This window comes from Scylla paramamosain, chromosome 22, assembly GCF_035594125.1.
Source record: "Scylla paramamosain isolate STU-SP2022 chromosome 22, ASM3559412v1, whole genome shotgun sequence".
NCBI lineage: Eukaryota > Metazoa > Arthropoda > Malacostraca > Decapoda > Portunidae > Scylla > Scylla paramamosain.
In genome coordinates this window covers 203,158-224,501 of record NC_087172.1, presented here as the reverse complement: position 1 = coordinate 224,501, position 21,344 = coordinate 203,158, and the positions used below count along the sequence as shown (strand labels likewise).

General features: G+C 39.5%; 2 protein-coding genes across 5 annotated transcripts; one reads left to right on the top strand and one right to left on the bottom strand.

Annotated features, from left to right (window-relative positions):
* Positions 1–129: 129 nt before the first annotated feature.
* On the bottom strand, positions 130–2,320 carry LOC135111377 (centriolar and ciliogenesis-associated protein HYLS1-like). Its single transcript, XM_064024593.1, has 4 exons — positions 2,185–2,320; positions 1,829–2,021; positions 1,145–1,443; positions 130–920 (listed from the first exon to the last, which is right to left on the bottom strand). Exons 1-4 carry the CDS (start codon positions 2,285–2,287, stop codon positions 775–777), a joined length of 741 nt encoding a protein of 246 aa, XP_063880663.1. The 5' UTR covers positions 2,288–2,320; the 3' UTR covers positions 130–774.
* Positions 2,321–2,440: 120 nt separating this feature from the next.
* On the top strand, positions 2,441–21,062 carry LOC135111374 (lysosomal alpha-glucosidase-like). 4 transcript variants are annotated; one of them, XM_064024585.1, is made up of 23 exons: positions 2,522–2,578; positions 3,579–3,631; positions 5,847–5,982; positions 6,187–6,648; positions 7,415–7,672; positions 8,219–8,370; positions 8,473–8,647; positions 8,956–9,046; positions 9,852–10,020; positions 10,221–10,290; positions 10,576–10,680; positions 10,948–11,085; positions 11,728–11,844; positions 12,479–12,681; positions 13,005–13,138; positions 13,578–13,729; positions 14,529–14,677; positions 15,067–15,151; positions 15,698–15,888; positions 17,022–17,110; positions 17,731–17,835; positions 18,398–18,492; positions 19,310–21,062. In XM_064024585.1, exons 3-23 carry the CDS (start codon positions 5,872–5,874, stop codon positions 19,373–19,375), a joined length of 3,117 nt encoding a protein of 1,038 aa, XP_063880655.1. In that variant the 5' UTR covers positions 2,522–2,578; positions 3,579–3,631; positions 5,847–5,871; the 3' UTR covers positions 19,376–21,062. The 4 variants fall into 4 exon arrangements, with proteins under 4 accessions (XP_063880654.1, XP_063880655.1, XP_063880656.1 ...); XM_064024584.1 differs by lacking the exon at positions 3,579–3,631 and having other exon boundaries at positions 2,441–2,578; XM_064024586.1 differs by lacking the exons at positions 2,522–2,578; positions 3,579–3,631 and adding an exon at positions 2,742–3,135.
* The last annotated feature ends 282 nt before the right edge of the window (positions 21,063–21,344 follow it).

The window sequence follows — 21,344 nt, the reverse complement described above, 5'->3', positions numbered from 1 at the left end:
ATAGAAACATCTGGGCACCTCCTAGGTTATCATTTAATGGAAGAGGTAACATTCTTAACCCTTACTGGACTTCGCAAACCTGAATGAAATAATGCACTTATCCTATAGGTTTTTAAGATGTGTAACCAATGCAATGCTTCATTTTATTGTTATAAAAAGCATCTCCACAATAAACAGCTCACTATGAGGAACAAACAGCATTCAGTATGAGCTACACAATACATACATGTATGATGTCACTTGCAACAAAGATGCACAATTCATCACCAAGTGCATTGTCAATCACACAGAAAAGTCTATCTACATACCAGGCCAGCAGTCCCACATGGGTGGCCTACACAATCATATGCACATCATTCATACTTCATAATAAATATAATTATATGCCAGGCAAACATTCACATTAATGTCAAGTAGCCAGGATAATATATATAACACACATGTATGGAGGTGATAAAACCCTGCAAAAACTCCTACATCATGTTCTCAAATGTTCTAACATTCCTACCCACACAATATTATTCCCTCACACTGACAGCAAGGCACATGTTAAGGCACCTGGTATATATTAAACTGACAAAGTTTAGGAACTCATGGCAAGATGTATATTTGTCATATAACAGGATTTAATATCTTTATAGTCCTAAAACCCAGGGCACACTGCAGCTGGCACGTTGCTGCTGTGTGCTATGAAAGACAAATTTCCTATAAAATCCATTTATACAAATATATTTTTAGTGAAGTATACTGACTAAAGACGATTTGTACATTTGTTTACTCTGCAAAAAACAATTTACTTCTGACAGCCCAGCGTAGCTTGAGGCGAGGGTCTTCTCCAGGCACCTTGTACTGGTCCCAGTGTGCCTTGTAGTAGTGGTATAGTCTGACTGGGTCTGGCTTTGAAGGATACTGGGGTAGATCTGCAGAGATAGTATTGCCTATATAGTTTGCTGACATTAATTTGATAAAAAATTTTATCAATACCTTATCAACAAAGAACCACCAAACCAAGGATTACTAACAAGTATTAATTTTCCTAAAAGAACATTGGCATACTGGTTGCCAAATTTTTTTGTTACAATGCCTTCTGTCCTCAACACTGCATACTTCACTATCTCATATGAGAAACACTTGATATATGTACCTTTCTTTCCCACTTGCTTCACTTTGGTTTTTCCTGCTGTCCTTTTACCCGGAGCACTGGTCTGCACATAGGTTCCCGAAACTGGTCCTTTACTGTTTTCCATTGGGTCTTTAGTGGCTGCTTCTTTGGGTCTCCTTGGCTTGACTTTAGTACTAGTCTGCTTCTGAGGAACTTCAGCAGTAGCAGAGAAACTCCCCACCTCTGACAAGCCTGATGTGATAGTGCTCTCAACATCAGAATAGCCACTCTCCCCTGTGCTTTCATCTTTGTCTTTTGAAGTATAGGAAGCACTCAAGGAGCTGAAAAGACGATATTCATTGTTTGCACAACTATATACATACCTCTTTGTGATGCATACACCACAATGGCCTATCATGATCATGTGTAAAGTAAATCATACCTGACATTGAACAGAGAAGATAAACATGATCATACCCAATGTCTTTAGTAATGGGGATAAATAAGGGTTTCATATAATTATTAGTACTATAGCAATGACAGATGCATTCCATTATAACCTTATATTCTCACATACACGTTCATTCAGGCTTAAGTGTAATAGTTAGGCACTGGTTATATTCATAAAAAGCTTTCTTACTCATGCATATTTGTTTTATTGTTTGGTTTTCAACATCTAAGTATTGTTTCATGATAACATAATTAAGAGCAATGTCTGCCCATTACCTATAAAATCTATCTTTGGCGTGTGTCTTCTTTGGCGTGGGGGCAGAGAGCTGGAGGCTTCTCTCTGGGGGCTTGTGGTGTGTGTGTTGCTTGGTTGTGACAGGAGGATGAAAGTCACTGATGTCCGTGTGCTCTGCATCCTGTCTCTCATACTTCATCTTGCGAAGGTCACTCTTGATCATCTTGAGCAGATCTAATTACAAAAAAGCTTCAGTAATATGAAGAAAACTACTAAATTCTTTGGTTACCATGCTCCAACAAAAAGTCACATCGTCATTAAAGTATCAACTAATATAGCGCAGGATTTCACTTTACTCTCAATATACTATAAACAAAGTTTCAACACCACAGCTTACCTTTGTGCATGGCTGCTACAGTATCATCTGAGAGCCCTTTGTAACCCATCTTAGCCAGCTCCTGCCTCACCTCCCCCTGCGTCACCCTCAAGCGGTACGGCATTGCAATTCTGTCGGGAACCTTCAGGACTGTGCCCGAGTGTCCTTTGGAGTGACTAGTGGCCACTGGCCTTACGCTGCTACCCCGACTACCTAACCTACAACCGAAGTGTATTTCACACACACACACACACACACACGACCTGACATCCGAACCACTCAAACCCCCAAACTGTCGATTTGATATTTGAAAGTATCCGTATAAAAGTGTAGGTTCCGCTGATGATGACGATGACTTATCTTGCATTATCATCTCAGCTGAGACTCATTGTCTTGTCACTTCCTTCACAAACATGTACGTATAACCCATCCATATCACATGACACCTGCTTGCAATGACGCCACGAAAACTTATGCTAATAACACATTAAGTCAGAGGCCAAATAAGAGGCATAGTTTATATTATAGATAAGGTGAAGTGAATTAAAACTGTCATGCCCTGCTGTTGCTGGGTGTGAATGAGTGTTGTAGTCAGCTGATTGTCAATAAACATTAGACTAATAACGCATTAGTTCGGAGGAAAATAAGAGGCGTGTTTTGTTTCATAGATTTAAAAAGTATATTAAAACAGCCGTACTTTTCTGCTGCTGGTCATGAGAAGTGAGAGTGATGAGAGTGTATTGTTGCAGTTAGCTGATTGTCAATAAATATTAGACACAACACGTTAAATTAGGAGAAAAATAAGAGGCGTAGCTTGTGTTGTAGATAGAATAAAATGGATTTAAACAGCTTTGCTCCGCTGCAGTTGGCTAGATGAAGAGAAGAATGTGTTATTACGTACAGTCAGCTGATTGCCCAGTCAGCTGATTGTCACGCACCAGGGATGTAAACTGGCCACTCATGCAGAAAGAGGTAGCCAGCTCTTTGCCACACACTCCGCCGAAACTTATTAATTTTCTGGTATACTAACAAAACATTAATACATCCTGCCAGCTTGTATTTGTTTGTTCTTCAGAAGGTACATAACTCAGTCCTTTGTTCTGCCAACCTTTAACTAACACTGCATCCAACAAACTAGTGTACCTGCTAACTTGAGCTGCCCTAGTATTTCACATGTAATTTATCAGCATGCCAACAGAACAGTAATGCACCATGTCTGCTTGTATCTTTTTACTACATTTTCTTTTATGTATGTTTTTTTTTCTTTTTCTTTTTATGGAGGCTTTGTAGAGCACCACCTTGTGGTGGAATAAAGGCAGATAAACCAAATAAAGATAAAGATAACTCAGTTTTTTTTCTGCTCAGCCCATAATTAACTGGCATACCTACAGACTTGAGCTACCCTAATATTTCAGGTGTCATTTCCTCTACACGGTTGACTGATCTGAGTTATGAGGTGGCCGAGCAGGTGAGTAATAAAGAAATGCAAATCTCTTAATATTATATGTGTGGCATGCACCATTAGTGATCAAAATCAAAAGAAAAGTGAAAAAAAATCAGATGCTACCAGTATTACAGTAATTTCCTGTTTAGGATGCTGCATAGGGAATGGTCTAGGCTTGTATTCTCGGATGACTTTGGAAGATTGATGTCATTGCATTCCCTGCTCATCATGTAAGGTAACCAAAGAGGACAGAACAGGGACAGACACCAGGAACACTCTACTGCATTTTCTTTCTTGTGAGATATGCCTTGTCTGGGTTGCCTGCCCTTAGTGGTTCTTAGATTATGGTATATAGATAGTGATGCACACCTGCCACCTACTACACTGCCCACACTCAACTAGCAACTAGTAACACTCTTACCCAGACATGCAGTAATTCACATGGAGGCAGTAGTAGTCATTACCAGGCACTATGAGGCAGGTGGAAACAACTCAAAGGATTCAGCATAGTAATGGAGTGCAAGACAAGAAGGACATGCAAAAACTAACATGCACAGCACAGACACATATTTCATCACCAGAGAACAGGACGCAGTTATCTTGTGACTCATAGATCACCACAAGCACCACTCCCCACACCAGAGGAGAGTCACACCATGGCACACACACCATCCACACACTTGCAGAGCACAGAGTCACTCAACCATCCACACAAAATGCACAAGGCTGGATGTGGGCACAGCAAGTCTCACATCATTACAAGTCTCAGCACAGCCACTCAGGGGAAAAGACCCCAGCACCTCAACACACACAAAGTGAACACAGACAAAGAGGGCAAGACATGACTCGCAGCATCACAGAAACTGCATAGAGCTTGACACAGTGGGAGACTGGCTCCTGGCTTCCTACTAGGCTTTTTAATACCTCGGATCATCATTGATTGGTCACTTGTAGACACAGCAGCCAATAAGTGATGTCTGTTCTCAAGGCCATCTGGGCACTACCCTTCAACCAGCAGTAGCATCCCCTAGGCAACACCCCTCAACACTCAAACCAACACTGCACCCACTCAGTCACTTCTCTGCCACTGTAATAATGGGTAGGCATTTTTGTGATTTATTATTTACTACTTTTTATTGTTTATTTATAATTTTCATTCTTATGTGGCACATTTTGTCTGGGTTGTCTCTCTTTAGAGGATCTTTGCTTGTAGTCTATAAATTGATACTCATTAGTCATTATTATGATTTAATTTTTTACCTATTTACTGTTTATTTATCTTTTTATTCTTGTGTGGGACATCTTGTATGGGCTGCCTGCCTTTAGAGGATCTTAGCTTGTAATATGCAGATAGGTAGTCATTATTATGATTAATCATTTACTTACTTATTACTTATTCATCATTCATTGAGCATTCATCACACCAGAGTGGGTAAGTAAGGTGCTCACAAGCATTTACCAGCCAGGCTGATCAGTTACAGGAGGGTGTGGTTGGCAATCTGGTCACTGATATATCAGTAGGATGTACTCTTCCTTGTGTGCTACAGTAGTCATTGCATTGTTCAGCCATGTCATCCTCCCATTAAGAGATTGCAGTGGCTTTGTTTTTCGGCAGTGTATGGAAATGCATGTCAGATTTACTCACCTAGTTTGCTCACCTGGTTTGCTCTCCCCTGTATCCTGGAAAAAGGCAACATTAGATAGGACCTAAGAGGAAGAAATATGAGGCAGCACAAACTTGTTGGCACATAGTTTCCAGTGAATGTAGGGAGGCCATAAAACTTAATTGAGTTATATATGCCACATGCAGGATTTGGAGGATGCAACATTCAGTCAACATACTCATTCAGAAGAGGCCCCAATTTCCTATGCAAAGCCACCTTAAAAGACTCAATTAACTCAAGAGTAACCACATCATTAGGGAGGGCTTCAGGAGAAGAGAGGAACCTCACAGAACACACACAAACACACACACACCCACCCCAGCCAATCACAGTGCAGCCACTAAGGACACTTGCACCAGGACACAGGCTCAGATGTGCCCCAGCATCTCACATGAAGATTACTCATATCTTTTCATAGTTCTATGTCAGGGTAAGTGTGAAAGTAAGTTAGCATACTCATATCTTTTCATAGTTTTATGTGGGGGTAAGTATGAAAGTAAGTTAGCAGATTAGCAGAATGGTGCCTTTCACTGGTTACTTATGCTCTTCCCATCATAATGGCAATGGTTCTCCAGGGTGAAGCAGTGACAAGTGTTCAGGATGGTGCAGATCTCTAGTAACCTGTCTCAGGCTGCCAAGGGTGATGGGGAGGCGGCAGCAGCAGCAACCCTCCTAGCGAGTAAAGGAGCCACTTCTTTGGAGAGAAAAAAGGTGAAATACACTAATGCAATATTGTATTTATTTATTTGTTCTTTAATTCATTCTTTTAATGATGGTCACGGTGGCTTGTTTCTGATTCAGGTAGTTTGCTTGTCTTTTTTTATACTCATGTTTTTCCTTTGTTGGAATGCATGACAGGCTTATTTTTAGTCCTTTAATGTGTCATATGCACCATCTACTTGTTTGATTCCACAGAGGCACCTGCAGTGTGTGGTGACTGGCCTAGTTATACTCTTTGGACTCTGGCTGACAACTACCATCATCATCATTCTCATCATTGCTCCATATTGCCGAGGCAGAAACTTGTTGGGACGACACTCCCTCCCACCTCCAAGCCTCAACCAAAATGTGCTCACCTACTCAGAGACAGATGCCCACAGACTCCATGCATATAGGGAGTGGGTGAAGAACATGGACAAGAAGGAGATAGAATGTGGTATTGACTGCCTGTTCTATTCACTTGATGCCCCGAATCTCAGTTTACTGGTTGAGAAGCAGACCCAAGCACCACCTGAGCCCTCCTCCGCCTCTGCCAAGCTACCTTCAGGTCAGTGTGAGGATGTGCCTCTCAGCGAACGCTTTGACTGCCTGCCAAGTGCATCACCAAATCAAGAGGAGTGTGTGGCAAGAGGCTGCTGCTGGAAGGAGGTATTGGAGGTATGTGTACATGTACTTTAATTTTATTCACATACTAGTTATAGTTCCCATGCCTACTTTTTGTCTTATTTAGTTATGAATTGATATCATCTTTCTGCATTAATTACTCCTACATTTAATAAATTTTTCATACAAGAGAGATTCAAGGCTTACACATATGTACATGGTTATCAGGTGGTTACCCAGCCAGCCTTTCCTCTACGGAAAGAGCTCAGAGCTCATAGTTACCAATCTTTGGGTAAGACTGAGACCACTTACACATCACACAGTGGAACAGCAAGGTCACAGTCCCTTAACTTACATCCCCTACCTACCTTTTGCTGATGAAAAAGGGCTGCACATTAAGAGGCTCACCTATCTGCCTTGCTGCACTCAGTTGTGAGCCAAGCATGCTGACCATTGTGTTACTACACTATGTGGTGTGTGTGTGTGTGTGTGTGTGTGTGTGTGTGTGTGTGTGTGTGTGTGTGTGTGTGTGTGTGTGTGTGTGTGTGTGTGTGTGTGTGTGTGAATGTAGGTAAAAATTAAAATTTAAAACAGATAAGATCAGATAATATGTTGGGTGTAACTTTTGTAACACCACACAGCACCCCTTCACCCTTCTAAACCTCTGCTTTTTCTCATGTGTGCAGTTTTTAGGGATTTCCTTCTAGTTATTTATCTATTTTTCTAGCCTTTGTTTTTCCAGATTCTTGAATGTTCTTTAAAGGCAAACAATAATCTTCCCACAATTTAACTCTTATCGTCACTGTCTCTGCCTTCACAGGTACCAAAGCGCAAGAAGCCTTTCCCAGCACCAAGAATCCACCAGCCTACCCACGGTTTCTCCCAAGATGTGCCCTTGAATATCCCCTTCTGTTACTACCCCAAGGACTACCATGGCTACCACTTCACCAACCTGACTCCCTCAGACATGGGGTACCAAGGCTATATGTCCAGGAAATCCGCAAGTGGATATTCTGGTGATGTGGATACGTTGTATTTTGAAGTGCGGATGGAGACAGACACCCGGATTAGGATTAAGGTTAGTTGTGAGTGTTGATGGCAAGTGTTGTGTTATACAGTTAATATTTGTGAATGTTGATGGCAGGTGGAGTGTTACACAGAGATAGTAGTTACTGGAATTTTGAAGATAAGAATTCAAAAGTCAATAGATAACAAAGTTTTAAAGCATGGCAAGTGTTAAAGATGAAGAATTATTCAATCCTTTCCCTCACAAGAACAAAAAATCTATCTTTTTACAAGGAGTGACAGTATTGATAATGCATACCTGACAGCCTTAGCCACACCCCACCTGTCTTTGATACTTGCTCATAAATCCAGAAAGACATGAAAACAAGGCAGCATACTGATGACTAACAGTGTACTGCATAAAGTGTAGTGTATGGGGCCAACAAGACTATGATCTAGTTCAAAAGTAGAGAAGGCAACTATGCTATGTTTATTCTGCCTGTAAGAAAGCATGGTACAAATTTGGTACAATGAAACAGTACATTTTGGTCCATATACCACATAAAGTATAAGATCAAAGAATCAAAATGCCTCCCTCCTTTGTCTTCCCTTCCTGCAGATCACTGACTCATCTCAGACTCGCTGGGAAACACCTCTGCCTGTAGTCCCAGTTGTAAACAAGAGTTCTGCCACCCTGCCACTGTATAAATTTAAAGCTCGGCTGAATGACGGGACTTTTACTGTGTCAAGGGATTCCACTGATCTGCCACTGTGAGTATTCCATCCACATGAACACAGCTCATATGCTTACTTTTACTTCAATGTTATCTTTACCTGACATCCTCACTCATTGCTCTCTCTGGCTTCCCAAAGATTCAACACAGAGGGAGCAGCACCCCTCACATACTCAGACCAGTTCCTCCAGCTGTCCACCATTCTTCCCTCACACTTCATCTATGGTTTGGGAGAGCACCTGGATGGCTTGCTCCTTGACACATTTTGGACTCGACGTGTGCTCTGGAACCTCGACCAGATACCAGAGCCTGGGGTATGTTTGTGTTATGTTGTATTATATTATACTGTCATCAACTCCTGACTCTAGGAAAATGGCTAAAGGAAGATTATTATATTGTAATGTAACTTGAATAAGAGTAACTTCCTTTAAAATTGGCTAGAGGTGATGAAATGGTGACTGAACTTCTGTGAGGTCCTTTGGCATGGGTTACAAATATTGAAATAGGTACAGAATGCCCACGAGTCTGAATCTAAGATGAAAAAATTATGAAAAGAGGAAAACACAAGCATGATTCATATCTGATATATTCACACAGATTGATGTGTCCTCTGTCATTGCAGAAAAATTTGTATGGTAGCCATCCATTCTATCTTGCCATGGAGCCATCAGGAGAAGCTCATGGTGTCTTCCTTCTCAACTCCAATGCCATGGGTGAGTAAAGGAGGAAGGAGGACAGGAAGGGAAAGAAGCTAGAATGAAAATACAATAATTCAGGAAGGTAGGAGAACCATAGGCTGAGAGAGAGAGAGAGAGAGAGAGAGAGAGAGAGAGAGAGAGAGAGAGAGAGAGAGAGAGAGTTGTCAGAAACCAGCATCAAATTACATTCAGAAAGAGTAGACCAGACTTGATAGTGTTACTGGTTATAGATATTGTTGTACAATCCTTACATCATACTTAATCTTTCATCTGCTCACAAAAGGCAGTGTACCAGTTGCTGCTGCATTTGAACCCAAGACAATTTTACATATTGAGCAAAAATAAAAGTATAAAAGTACAGGCATAAAAACATTTGACATCTGATCATCCCTTTTGTTGTCTTTTAAAATGATACTTTTAATTACACCAGACCATTTTATTGGGCTTACAGAGAAAACATAGCCATCATAAGATTATTATATCATAAAAATTATGGACTTTGGCAATTCCTGAAAAATAGAGAGTGCATTTATTGAAATAGTAAGAATATAAGAACAAAAGAAAGTAAGGAAAACTGCAGGAAGCTGTCAGGCCTACAGATGGCAGCCACTGCATGAAAGTTAACATACCTATTTCCATCTATCATCCTTATCCATAAATTTATTGAATCTTCTTTTAAAGCTTCCTGATGACTTGACATTCTCTGTCTGATTGCTGAATTGACAAGCTGATTACTGAATCAACAAGCTGATTACTGAATGAAGAAGCTGATTATTGAATGAACAAGCTGATTACAAACATGATGTATATTCCTTTACAGATATAGTGCTGCAGCCTCTTCCAGCCCTCACATACAGGGTGATAGGTGGTGTACTAGACCTATATGTGTTCCTAGGACCAACCCCTAGTGATGTGGTGAGGCAGTACACTGAGGTGGTGGGCAGGCCATTCCTACCACCCTACTGGTCCCTGGGATATCACCAGTGCAGGTAATATATTAAGTAATGGCTCCCAAACCATTTTACATGACACTCCCTTTTTGAACCTAATAGACCAGATAACTGTGTGCATGAATTTCAGGAATCCAGGTGGAAGTAATTAGAAAACTGTGATATTTTGTTTTAGCCTTCATTTCTTATTTAATTCAACCCCCTGAGACTTTCTGAATTGTGCATCCATCTGCTTGCAGGTTTGGCTATGGATCCACCAATAGAACAAGAGAGGTCTGGCAGCGGACACGCAATGCTGGGATACCCTTTGTAAGTGAGAGAGAGAGAGAGCGAGAGAGAGAGAGAGAGAGAGAGAGAGAGAGAGAGAGAGAGAGAGAGAGAGAGAGAGAGAGAGAGAGAGAGAGAGAGAGAGAGAGAGAAACCATGCTCAATCATATTTTGTGTGACTGTATTGTACTTTAGTTAATATCATAGGTTTTGATTGCAAGTTGATAGTGTGGTGGTTAGATAAGAGGAGGGTTTGAATATATAACAGCAATAACCACCATATATTCTGCAGGTATGATTTAACTTGTGATTTATGTATGATTTCAGGATACGCAGTGGAATGACATTGACTACATGAAGGATCACAACGATTTCACCATCAGCTCAGACACATACAAGAACCTGCCACAGCTAGTGCAAGATATACACAAGGTGAGAGAGAGAGAGAGAGAGAGAGAGAGAGAGAGAGAGAGAGAGAGAGAGAGAGAGAGAGAGAGAGAGAGAGAGAGAGAGAGAGAATATATGCTTAAGTTTCAGGCCTGATTTCTTCTGGAGAGCTCTCAGAACTTGTAAAGGTTATGATATTGTTGTGGTCCTTGTAGTTAACCTTAATTTTTTTTTCCTTGATGGTACATTATATTTTGAAATAATTTGTTGTGAAATATGATGTGAAAAAGATTGGTCATCCTCCTTCCACAGGCTGGCATGCACTATGTTCCAATATTTGACCCTGGCGTGAGTGCCTCTGAGGCTCCAGGCACCTACCCTCCTTGGGATGAAGGCTTGCATTTAGGAGTGTTTGTACGCAACCACACCAACCAGCCCTTCATTGGCAAGGTGAGTGCATGTGTGGTAACTGTCCTTTAATATTCAGGGAAGATTACATTATCATCATCATCTTTTACAGCTGTATCTTTTTATGTAAGAGAGAGACTGGCCTCAGGCAACAAAAAGGATGAAAAAAACAAAAAGGCCCATTGAAGGTGCCAGTCACCAAAGAGTATTCAAAAGGATTATTCAAATTTATGAGAAGTATCTTGAAACCTCCCTTTCAAAAGAATTCATGTCATAGATAAGGGGAATACAGAAGTAGGCAGAGAGTTCCAGAGTTTACTAGTAGAAGGGACAAAAGATTGAGAATATTGCTTAACTGTTGCATTAGGAAAGTGGAAAGAATAGTGCTGAGAGGAAGAAGAAAGCCTTGTGTGTCTATCTATCAAGACATTAGTGGCTACATGAGAGATCCCACATGGCATTGATTCTGTTGTAACATGACTGCAGCCTTCCCTTCCTGGTTTTCTTTCCTAAGGTGTGGAATGTGTGGTGAATGTGTTCCAATATTCAATAAAGATTGCACCATCCTCATCTTTTGCATCTGTATCATGTCCATCTATCAAAACATGAGTACTTGAGAGCTTCCACATGCCACTGATTCTATTGAAATGTGAGTGTGTAGCCTTCCTGTCTTTCTTCTTGAAGGTGTGGAATCCTGTCTCCACTGCCTGGCCAGACTTCACTCATCCACTGGGCACCTACTACTGGAGCAGGCAGATGGAGCGCTTCCACAACACTCTGCCCTATGACGGAGCATGGATTGTGATTATTGGCATTGTTTTCTTAGTAGTAATAGTGGTAGTAGTAGCAGGCCTTGTTTTACTGAGGGATAGTTGTGATTAGAGTACATATTTTGCTCCTTTTTTTTAGTAGTAGTAGTTGTAGTAGTAGTAGCAGCAGCAGTAGTATTGGTGGTAGGTTGTGTGTTGCTGAGGGAGTGTTGTGATTGCAGTACATTTTTCTCTTATCTTTTTTTTTTTTTTTTTTCCTTTTTTCCTATTTTTCAATTAATGATTTCAAAATATTCTCACTCTTCATCAGAATTGGCTCCACTGTGATTATATTTTATTGTAAGTTTCATTTTTTTTCCCTTTTGATCTTTTTGTCTGTCTTATCTTTCTTCTGTATTTTCTACTTATTCTTATCTTTTCCATTTTTCTTTTCTTTATTTTTTTTCTTTTACTTTTCTTTTTATTTCATTGTCCTCTATTAAGCAGTAATTGTTTCTGCCATCTCATCTCTTTTTGCATAACCTCTCCTTCCCATCAACGTTTTCCTTTTTATTTCTTTTGTGTAATCTCTTTCTTATAATTATTTTCCCTTTTTTCTTCCTCTATATAATCTCTTTCTTTTTATTATTTTCCCTTTTCCTTTACTCCTTGTTTCTCTTACCCAGGACATGAATGAACCTTCAAACTTCTGGTCTGGTGGTCCCAAAGGCTGCCTCCACAACAATTTGGAACACCCTCCTTTCCTGCCAGCTGTTGAGGGAGGATCCTTATACTACCACACACTGTGCATGTCTGCCCGACATCACGTGGGCAACCACTACAATGTCCATAATCTCTTTGGTCTCACTGAGGCAATTTCCACCAATGTGTGAGTTCATTGTTTCCATTCTTGTGTTATTAGTTTATCAGTCTGGCTGTCTATTACCTATGTAACTTTTTTTCTTTCTATTTTTATGTAAGAAGGAACTCTGGCCAAGGGCAACAAAGACTAAAAAACAAGGGCCACTGAAGGTGCCAGTTCCCAAAGAGTACAGTCAAAAGGATTATTCAAAATTTTAGATGTCTCTTGAAACAATTGTTGATTAAATTATATCAGACTTTATTAATTACACACCAAAACCTACCAATGTACTTGTGATCTTTTTTCCATTCATTGTCCATCCATGTATTCATTGATCCATTCATCCACAGAGCTCTTCAGGTTGTGAGGGCTAAGCGACCGTTTGTCATCTCGCGCTCCACTTTCCCCGGCCAAGGAGTCTATGGGGGTCACTGGACAGGCGATGTGTGGTCTGATTGGTTCAACATGTGGCAGTCCATTGCAGGTCAGCTGGAGAAGGGCTGAAGCAATATAAAGATAGGAAAGCAATGGAGGTGGATAGAAGAATCTGTATCTGTCTTTGTGCCATGTTGGCATCCCTCATAGATAGAGACCTGTGGGAAGATGTTTACATTGGTACATTCATGTGCATTCCTCAAATAAGTACCTGGTGTAGTTACTAAAAATTTATGTGAATGATTTATCCCTTATTTGTCATTTCCACAGCTATTGTTGTAACTTTCTTTAATTTTCATCTGAAATTCATAATAACTGTGCTTTAGAACTCTTAACTTGCAGCCTTTTTCAGGAATTATAAGTTGATGTGAATAATTTTTCCTATATCTGTCTTTTTCAACCCACTGCTGTTGTTCCAGCTTTCTTTGATTTTCATCTGACAGTCCTAATAACTATGATTCAGAACTCTTAACTTGCAACTTTTCCAGGGATTCTAAACTTCAACATGTTTGGAGTGCCAATGGTGGGGGCAGACATCTGTGGCTTCAATGGCAACACCACCACCAACTTGTGCATGCGATGGATGCAGCTTGGCGCATTCTATCCATTCTCTCGCAACCACAACACTGATGATGCAGTGGTAAGCATGTGCTTCTTCAGGGAGAACAATACTGATTACAGAGTAGGAGGAAGAGGAATAGAGTAGGCATTGGCTGATTAGTAGATTAATCTAGCACTGTAGATGATGGGAGGGAAGGAGGGGAAGTCATCATTTGCAACAATAGCACAGACAATGCAGCGGTAAGCATGTGTTGTTTCATGGAGAAGAGTGTTGATGGCAGAGGATAGGTAGAAAGGAGGAATAGAGTAGAGATGACTGTTTTGGTGGATTAATTTGGCACTGTAGATAGTGGAAGGAGAATGATGAAGTTATTTTTATGTTTTCTTGTTTTCCAGCCAATTGTGAATATAAGTGCTGTTTAGGACATTTTTAATTTCCTTAACAAATTATTTTACTTTTCTGCAAGCTGTTAAAATTGTCATCTCTTTGCTATTGGTGTAATGGCTAACACACTTGTCTCTCATCCAAAAAGCTTTAAATTCAAATCCTGTGTTGGCAGAGATAAAATGAGCTTAATATCTTTCACACAGTAGCTCCTGTTCACTTAGCAATGAATATTGTGGTGGGAGCAGAAATCTGTGAATCCTCCAGTCTGTGCTGTGGATGTAGATGTATGTGTTTTTCATCCAAGACCCAGAAATGGTTCATACCACACCCTGAGAGATAGACAAGGGGAGATAAAAAATATTTTCTTTCTCTATGTTCATCATTTTAAGATTTGCATTTTATTCTATGTTTATGCAAACTTGACCTTTACTATCTGAACAAATCCTCTTTTTTTGTATCTATATCAATTAACTCCCTCCTTCCTTCCAAGGACCAAGACCCAGTAGCACTGGGAGAGCGTGTGGTGAGGGCATCCCGAAAGGCACTCATACAGAGATACACATTACTGCCATACCTGTACACACTCTTCTTCAACGCACACATGACTGGGGAACCAGTTGCCAGACCCTTGTTCTTCCAGTGAGTAGTGTGTGCGTTCATGTAATTATTTTGTTAAAACAGAGAGGAAAAGACCCATGATCATACTGTCTTCTCTCCATATCTGCAACTGTCTAGATTGGCTTTAAGTTCTTTAATATTCTTTGCATCTGCATCTAAATTGCTCCAAACTTTGTGCTTCTGTATGGGAATATAATATATATATATATATATATATATATATATATATATATATATATATATATATATATATATATAATCATCTCGTCCCTCCCACAAGTGATGCTTCTCAACTAGTTTCCATAACTTTCTGTATCTTTTGAGCATCAAGCAAACAGATCCCTCTTCATATCTTACATTATTTGTTTATCCTTGCCCATTTGCCTCTTAGTTGATTTGTCTCCTTTTAGATTTCCTGAGGATGAGAAGACATACTCTGTGGATACTCAGTTCCTCTGGGGCTCTGCACTGATGATTGTCCCTGTATTGAGAGAGGTATTTACTTGCTATATTCACTTACTTCTAATATGCAAAATTCAAATCAAGCTTAAGTTGTCTGTCTCCTTGTTGATTTTTATCCTATATGCTATTGTTGATCAATGATGTTCCTTTTTCTCACTGCCTCCACATTCAACTCATGACATTGTGTAGGTGTCTAGTCATTTCCAGTTTGTATTTATTATCCAGTGCTTTTCCCTCATCCCTTCACAGACACTACTTTTCTCTCATCTTTCTCTTCTTCCATTCAGTTTTGTCGTTGTCTCTGCCTGTCTATTGTTTTTATGGGATGCGCGCTCTCTCTCTCTCTCTCTCTCTCTCTCTCTCTCTCTCTCTCTCTCTCTCTCTCTCTCTCTCTCTCTCTCTCTCTCTCTCTCTCTCTCTCTCTCTCTCTCTCTCTCTCTCTCTCTCTCTCTCTCTCTCTCTCTCTCTCTCTCTCTCTCTCTCCTCTCTCTCTCTCTCTCTCTCTCTCTCTCTCTCTCTCTCTCTCTCTCTCTCTCTCTCTCTCTCTCTCAATAATCAACATTTTTCTTCTCTCAACAGCACATCACAAAAGTTGAGGCTTACTTACCACAAGGCATGTGGTACGAGTGGTATGGAGGTGGCATGGTGAAGGAGGAGGAAGGAGAGGGGTCATACATCACCCTCCCAGCTCCATATGACACCATCCCACTTTTAATACTTGGAGGAAATATCTTACCTACCCATGTCCCAGGCAACACTACAAAACAGAGGTGAGTGTAATGCCCAACTTTAGGACCATCATGGAAACATACATACATACATATACCACAGCTGTCTTCCCCCCATAAAAGTGAAGTAACCAAGGCAAGGAACAGAACATTCATATTCACACCCATTCACACTTTTCTTAGGGAAAGAGGGCATCATAGATACACAGAGGGATTCATCTACACCAGTGGTTCCCTATCTTTTTCATGTATGACTTTTATCCATGGCTGCCCATCCATCATAACACATGATTACAGTAACTCTTCATACACTCCTACACTCATTAGGTTCATATGAAAACTATTCTACTAGCAATACCTGTAATTTTATTGATTGCAAATGTTTTTCTTTTGCTTAGTATTAAGTAAAGAAATTTATATTATTACTTTGCTGAACCTCACACAGTGTAATTATTAAAATGCTACCAAAGGAGTAATGTATTGCTCATCAAAGAATTTACTTAGCTAGAGAGAAACTGAAAACTCTATATTTGGAGGAGTGCAGAGCAGTCTTTGTCTCAGCTTATGGCCCTCTGCACTTTGCTATATGGCCACTTAGTTTGGAAACCACTGATCAGCAAGGCAACCAAAAGAGTGAATAGGTAGGAATAAAACGCGTACCATGAAACTTATGGTGATAGAAGTCTGGCTGGTTTCCATCAGACCAATATGATCATCAAGACCCAAGCTGATTTGGGTCAGCTAAATATTCCTGTGATTAACTCCATAGGCTTCTCTGAGTCCTGTCGCATACTATTTTCCCAGTAAGCTGTTTAGCATGATAGTTATTCTTACATTGTGTAGAATGGTGAAGTTGTTATACTATTTTTATTTGAGCAGTTAATTTTATTCTTTTTTGCAATCCTTCCCCAATCCTTACACTTCTTCTCTGTCTTCCCTACACATCTTATTTTTCCTCCTCTCCTTTGTATCCTCCCAATTTACTCTCTCCTTACTCATTGAATATGCATTCTCTGAATCTACACTTCTCATCCTACTCTTCTTGCCTATCCTATTCTTCCCTTTTTCCTCTCCCTTTCATCCTCTGAACCTAAAATTCTCCTCATCCTTTTCTCCCTGCCTATTCTTCCCTTTTCACTCTCTCCTTCATCCTCTCCATGCCTCCTGTTCCACAGTCGTGAGCTGGGTCACGGGTTGGTCATTGCTCCAGACAAGAAAGGTGAAGCAAGAGGTCAATTGTACTGGGATGATGGAGATTCTTTAGGTGAGTCACAGTATTATTTTCAAGGTCACAATATTACTTTCAAAGTCAGACCATTAGTTCTAGGCCCAAGAACAAGAAGGGCCAATGTCAAAAAATGGCCCTTTTGAGATAAGCCTACCAGGGAACTGGAATTACATGTTTCTGTCAGTGCTATAACGGTCAAAGTCGGTGGCGTGATAGGGAAGCCACACCAGCTCTCTGTTCTGAGCCAAAGTCAATGATCAGTCAGAAATCTTTGTGGTAGAATGGCTTTTTTCTCAAAACCTAACCTTTTGATATTGGCCCTTATTCTTGGGCCTAGAGTTGTTGGTTGAAAATTGACTTTCCTCTCTTTTTCTTCAGATATGTTAATTTTTTTTTTCTTTTTCATTCCCATGCTGTTGACATCTCTCATTATATTAATTTGTGCACTGATGGCTTATTTTCTTTCAGTACTTATTGGTACACTCAACTATATTCTTGTTACCACAATGACACAAGATGCAGCATCCTGTCTAGGCTGTCTTTCTCTAGGGGAATTTCAGCCCAACACATAAATAGATAGATAAATATATAAAGAGATAAATAAATGTACTGTTGATGTGTTCATTTATTTAAAGCATTTTCTGTTCCCTCCACAGACCCTGTGTCAAGCCAGTCATTTAGCCACATGTTGTTCAAGAGTGAGTCAGGTGTCCTGAGAGTGATGTGCTCCACCAGAGGCTACACTGGCCCTCTTAATTTACGTGAGTGTGTGTCTCTATTGGAAAGAATTAAAGGATCGTGCTCCTTTCCCTCTTCATGATTTTTTTTTTTTTTTTAAGTGGTATGGTGGTTCATGAGACTGTCACTTTCCTCTAGTGGCCGATGGGATGAAGAGTGTGAATTATGTGAGTGAGTGTGTGGTACCTTGTGTGTTGTGTGGGCCACTCATTCTGGTATTGCTGGTCTAGACAGATAGAAATGGTTCACATGTGGAGATTTATGTCTATATTTCCTGATTTAATTTGTATTTAATTACTGGATTTATTTCACATTGTAATGCTTCTTTTTAAAAGTTGTATGTTTCACTATTCTTGACATTTTTTGCTAATTTTCCTCGTACATTTGAATATTTCTCTTGTAGCTTCCCTGATTTTTCTGACTCAAAATTTTAATCAAGGAGATGGGATAAGTCAAGTTAGGTTGGTGGTGATACATAAGCTGGAGTTTTGAGTGGTAAGAGAAAACTGCAGGAAGTTAGTAGAGAGAGAGAGAGAGAGAGAGAGAGTGTTACATGATGAAACTAACAAATATGTAATATTGCAGGTTACATTACAATCCTGAATGTTCCTCAAAATGCAACTCAAGTTGTGGTTGCTGACAAAACAGCTCAGAATTATGACTATGATCCAGGCAACAAGGTGAGAATTTCTGTAATTTCTTAAATGAATATCTTAATGTAAGTTTGCAAGACCAGAGAGAGAGAGAGAGAGAGAGAGAGAGAGAGAGAGAGAGACCTACCCTTTTAAATGTGCCAGTAGTATTGTAAATTTGGTATTTGCTTTCTAATGGGAAACATTTGGAATTGTTCAGTTAAACAATTAATAATAAGACTTTTCATTAAAGTGTTTGTTTATTATGGAAAAATTACCATTGATCAAAATTTTATCTCTTGTGCTTTTCATTTGTTTGATTTCAGCACAGACCAGTCAGATCAGATACATTGCATCAGAGTGACTTATATATAGTATTTGAATCATAATGTAAGATTAAATGACTAGCAGCAAGTCATGAAAACCTCTTGTTGCATGTTAAGACCCATCCACATGATCAAGCACAGCTTGGCTGGCACTGCTCAAAAGGCTAATTCTGTAGGCACAACTGTAGTGTTGTTCCCATGGTCTTGATATGATCCAGTCAAACCCAAACAACAGCCAGAGTGAGTGGATGTCCTGGCACAGGCAGTGTCTGGTGACTTCACACGACTACCAACACAGGCACTTTACCTGTGTTTTAATGGGCACAAGTGGTAAACCAGTCACTGGCAAACTGCCCACTTGTCCTCATGGCACAGCTCGATCATTTGGACATGGCTTTATAAATGTTGCTGAGATTGATAGATGAACAGAAAGATGAAAAACAATTGCTTTAATTTTGTAATTTCTGTTGCAGGTTCTCACAATCAAGGAACTGGATTGTTGAAAAGCAATTGCTTTAATTTTGTCATTTCTGTTGCAGGTTCTCACAATCAAGGAACTGGATCAGCCCCTTATGCAAAACTTTACTGTGATATGGAAGTTTTGAAGCAAAAGAAACATGAAACAAGCAAAAAAGCAGAGGAAAACTTAGAGAGAGAGAGAGAGAGAGAGAGAGAGAGAGAGAGAGAGAGAGAGAGAGAGAGAGAGAGAGAATGCATAGATTGTAAAATTTCTTTGACTATTTTTAAGCTTATTAAGGTTAATGTTCTTTTATCTTCCATGACCATGCTATTAACACACACTATTCTTAATATTGTTAACCTGTTTAATTTCCTTCCTTTAGTTATCAAAGGCATTTGCTTAAGTTTCTAAGAATTAGTATGGTGAGAGAACCATTTCTGGATTATCTGGACAAAAAAGACTATATGAGCTGTGCAATTGCCTGAGGATTGAGGTTGTGTGGGTAAACAATGTATGGTAGTAGTTGGATCTTTGAAACATATGCAATAAAGGTAAGTAAGCATGGAAGTGAGAAAAAAAAGCATCTCTGTGATGGTATACTTGTATTAACACTCAACACTTACAAGTGAAACTTGGATGTAAAATGAGAAATGGAGGTCAGCAATTCAAGGTGTTGAAATGTTACTTGAAAAATAGCTTTGGCATGCAAAGAATGGCTGATGAAAGTAATGACAGTGTGTATAGCAGATTTGGTATGTGAAAATAAAGGAATGAAATGTGGAATGGTTGAGAGAGTCAAGCACAGCAACCTGGGTAGTCCGACTACATGGAGAAATTGGCAAAAAGAGAGATGATTCTCTACATGTGTTTTGTCGTACAAGAATTCACTTTACGAGCAATTCAAATGAAACCTAACTGTGTGTATTATCAAGGCCTCCCTATATTATAATTCCTTCACTTTAACTAAGACTGTCAAAATGTTGAGAGAAAAATTGTCTTGGTGCATGCATCACCTTGAGGAGAAAGTCTAGGCAGGTTTTACATAGTTCTCACACTGGTTTCTTGACAGTATTTTGGTGGGTGGCAGTCATAGCTTAGTTAGTGCCAAGCCACCAGCTGCTGCATCTTGTCTGTTACAAAGCTGCTGGTTGTGAACTGAGTTGCATTAGTTTTACTTGTAGATCAGTGGTGAAGCCAGCTCATTGAACAGAGTATGGTTTTACCTTGTTTACTGTTGATCACAGCTTATAAATATACTTTTCAACTTAAATACTTTCTATTTACACTAGATTTATCAGAATGTTGAATAAATTTATTAGAATATAATCACATTATAAATTTGGCTTAGGAGTGTCTTAGAATCTGACCTATGTTTTCCTATTAGAATTTATATCTATCAAACATTAAATTTTCCATGCATGACAAGCTCAAAAACTTCACTGCTGTGTTAAGTGAGGAACAACCAGAAGTGCTTACATGTTTGTAGCACAGGATGTCACAAATACAGTACCTACATTATAATTCATGCATTTTATGATATTCTGAGGCCATAGTTTATATCTGTAGGAACCTATCTTGGCCAATAAGTCTATCCCAGAATGATTGTTAAAGAATGTAACTCATTTGTAAATTGCAGTTCACTTGTATTATATTCATATAAAATGTTGTGATTATTGTAATCATATCAACACCATAGTTGCTTGCATAGATGCTGTGTGATACCATGGTATCCTGCCAGTCAGTTAAGTGCTCTACGTCAGTGGACAAAAAATCATGTCTCTGAGTAGCAGCCATGTGTACTCTTATACCCAATAAATAGATACTAAAGAAAAGCACTTTTGCTTGAGTATCTCATTTATTTATTTATTTATTTATTTATTTATTTATTTATTTGTTATATATTACAAAGGAGGTAAATGCATGAATGTGAAATTAAGGTTTGAGTGTTGATGATACATAGAGAAAGGAGTCTTTGTAGATAATGGTGTGCTATTGGCCGATTCAGAAAAAGGAATGAAACAACTGGTAGAGGAGTTTGCAAGACTGTGAAAGGAAGAGACTGAAAGTGGATGAGAATAAGAGTAGCTAGATTGATGAAGTGCACAAGGATGGTT

Coding starts and splice junctions, on each gene's coding strand:
- LOC135111377 (XM_064024593.1), bottom strand. CDS start 2,287: ATGCCGTACCGCTTGAGGGTGACGCAGGGGGAGGTGAGGCAGGAGCTG. Junction 1,444..1,828: donor GCCAAAGATAGATTTTATAG/GTAATGGGCAGA, acceptor TCGTCTTTTCAG/CTCCTTGAGTGCTTCCTATA. Junction 921..1,144: donor GAAGCAAGTGGGAAAGAAAG/GTACATATATCA, acceptor CTATCTCTGCAG/ATCTACCCCAGTATCCTTCA.
- LOC135111374 (XM_064024584.1), top strand. CDS start 5,872: ATGGTGCAGATCTCTAGTAACCTGTCTCAGGCTGCCAAGGGTGATGGG. Junction 15,889..17,021: donor GGCAACACTACAAAACAGAG/GTGAGTGTAATG, acceptor CCTGTTCCACAG/TCGTGAGCTGGGTCACGGGT. Junction 18,493..19,309: donor ACTATGATCCAGGCAACAAG/GTGAGAATTTCT, acceptor TTTCTGTTGCAG/GTTCTCACAATCAAGGAACT.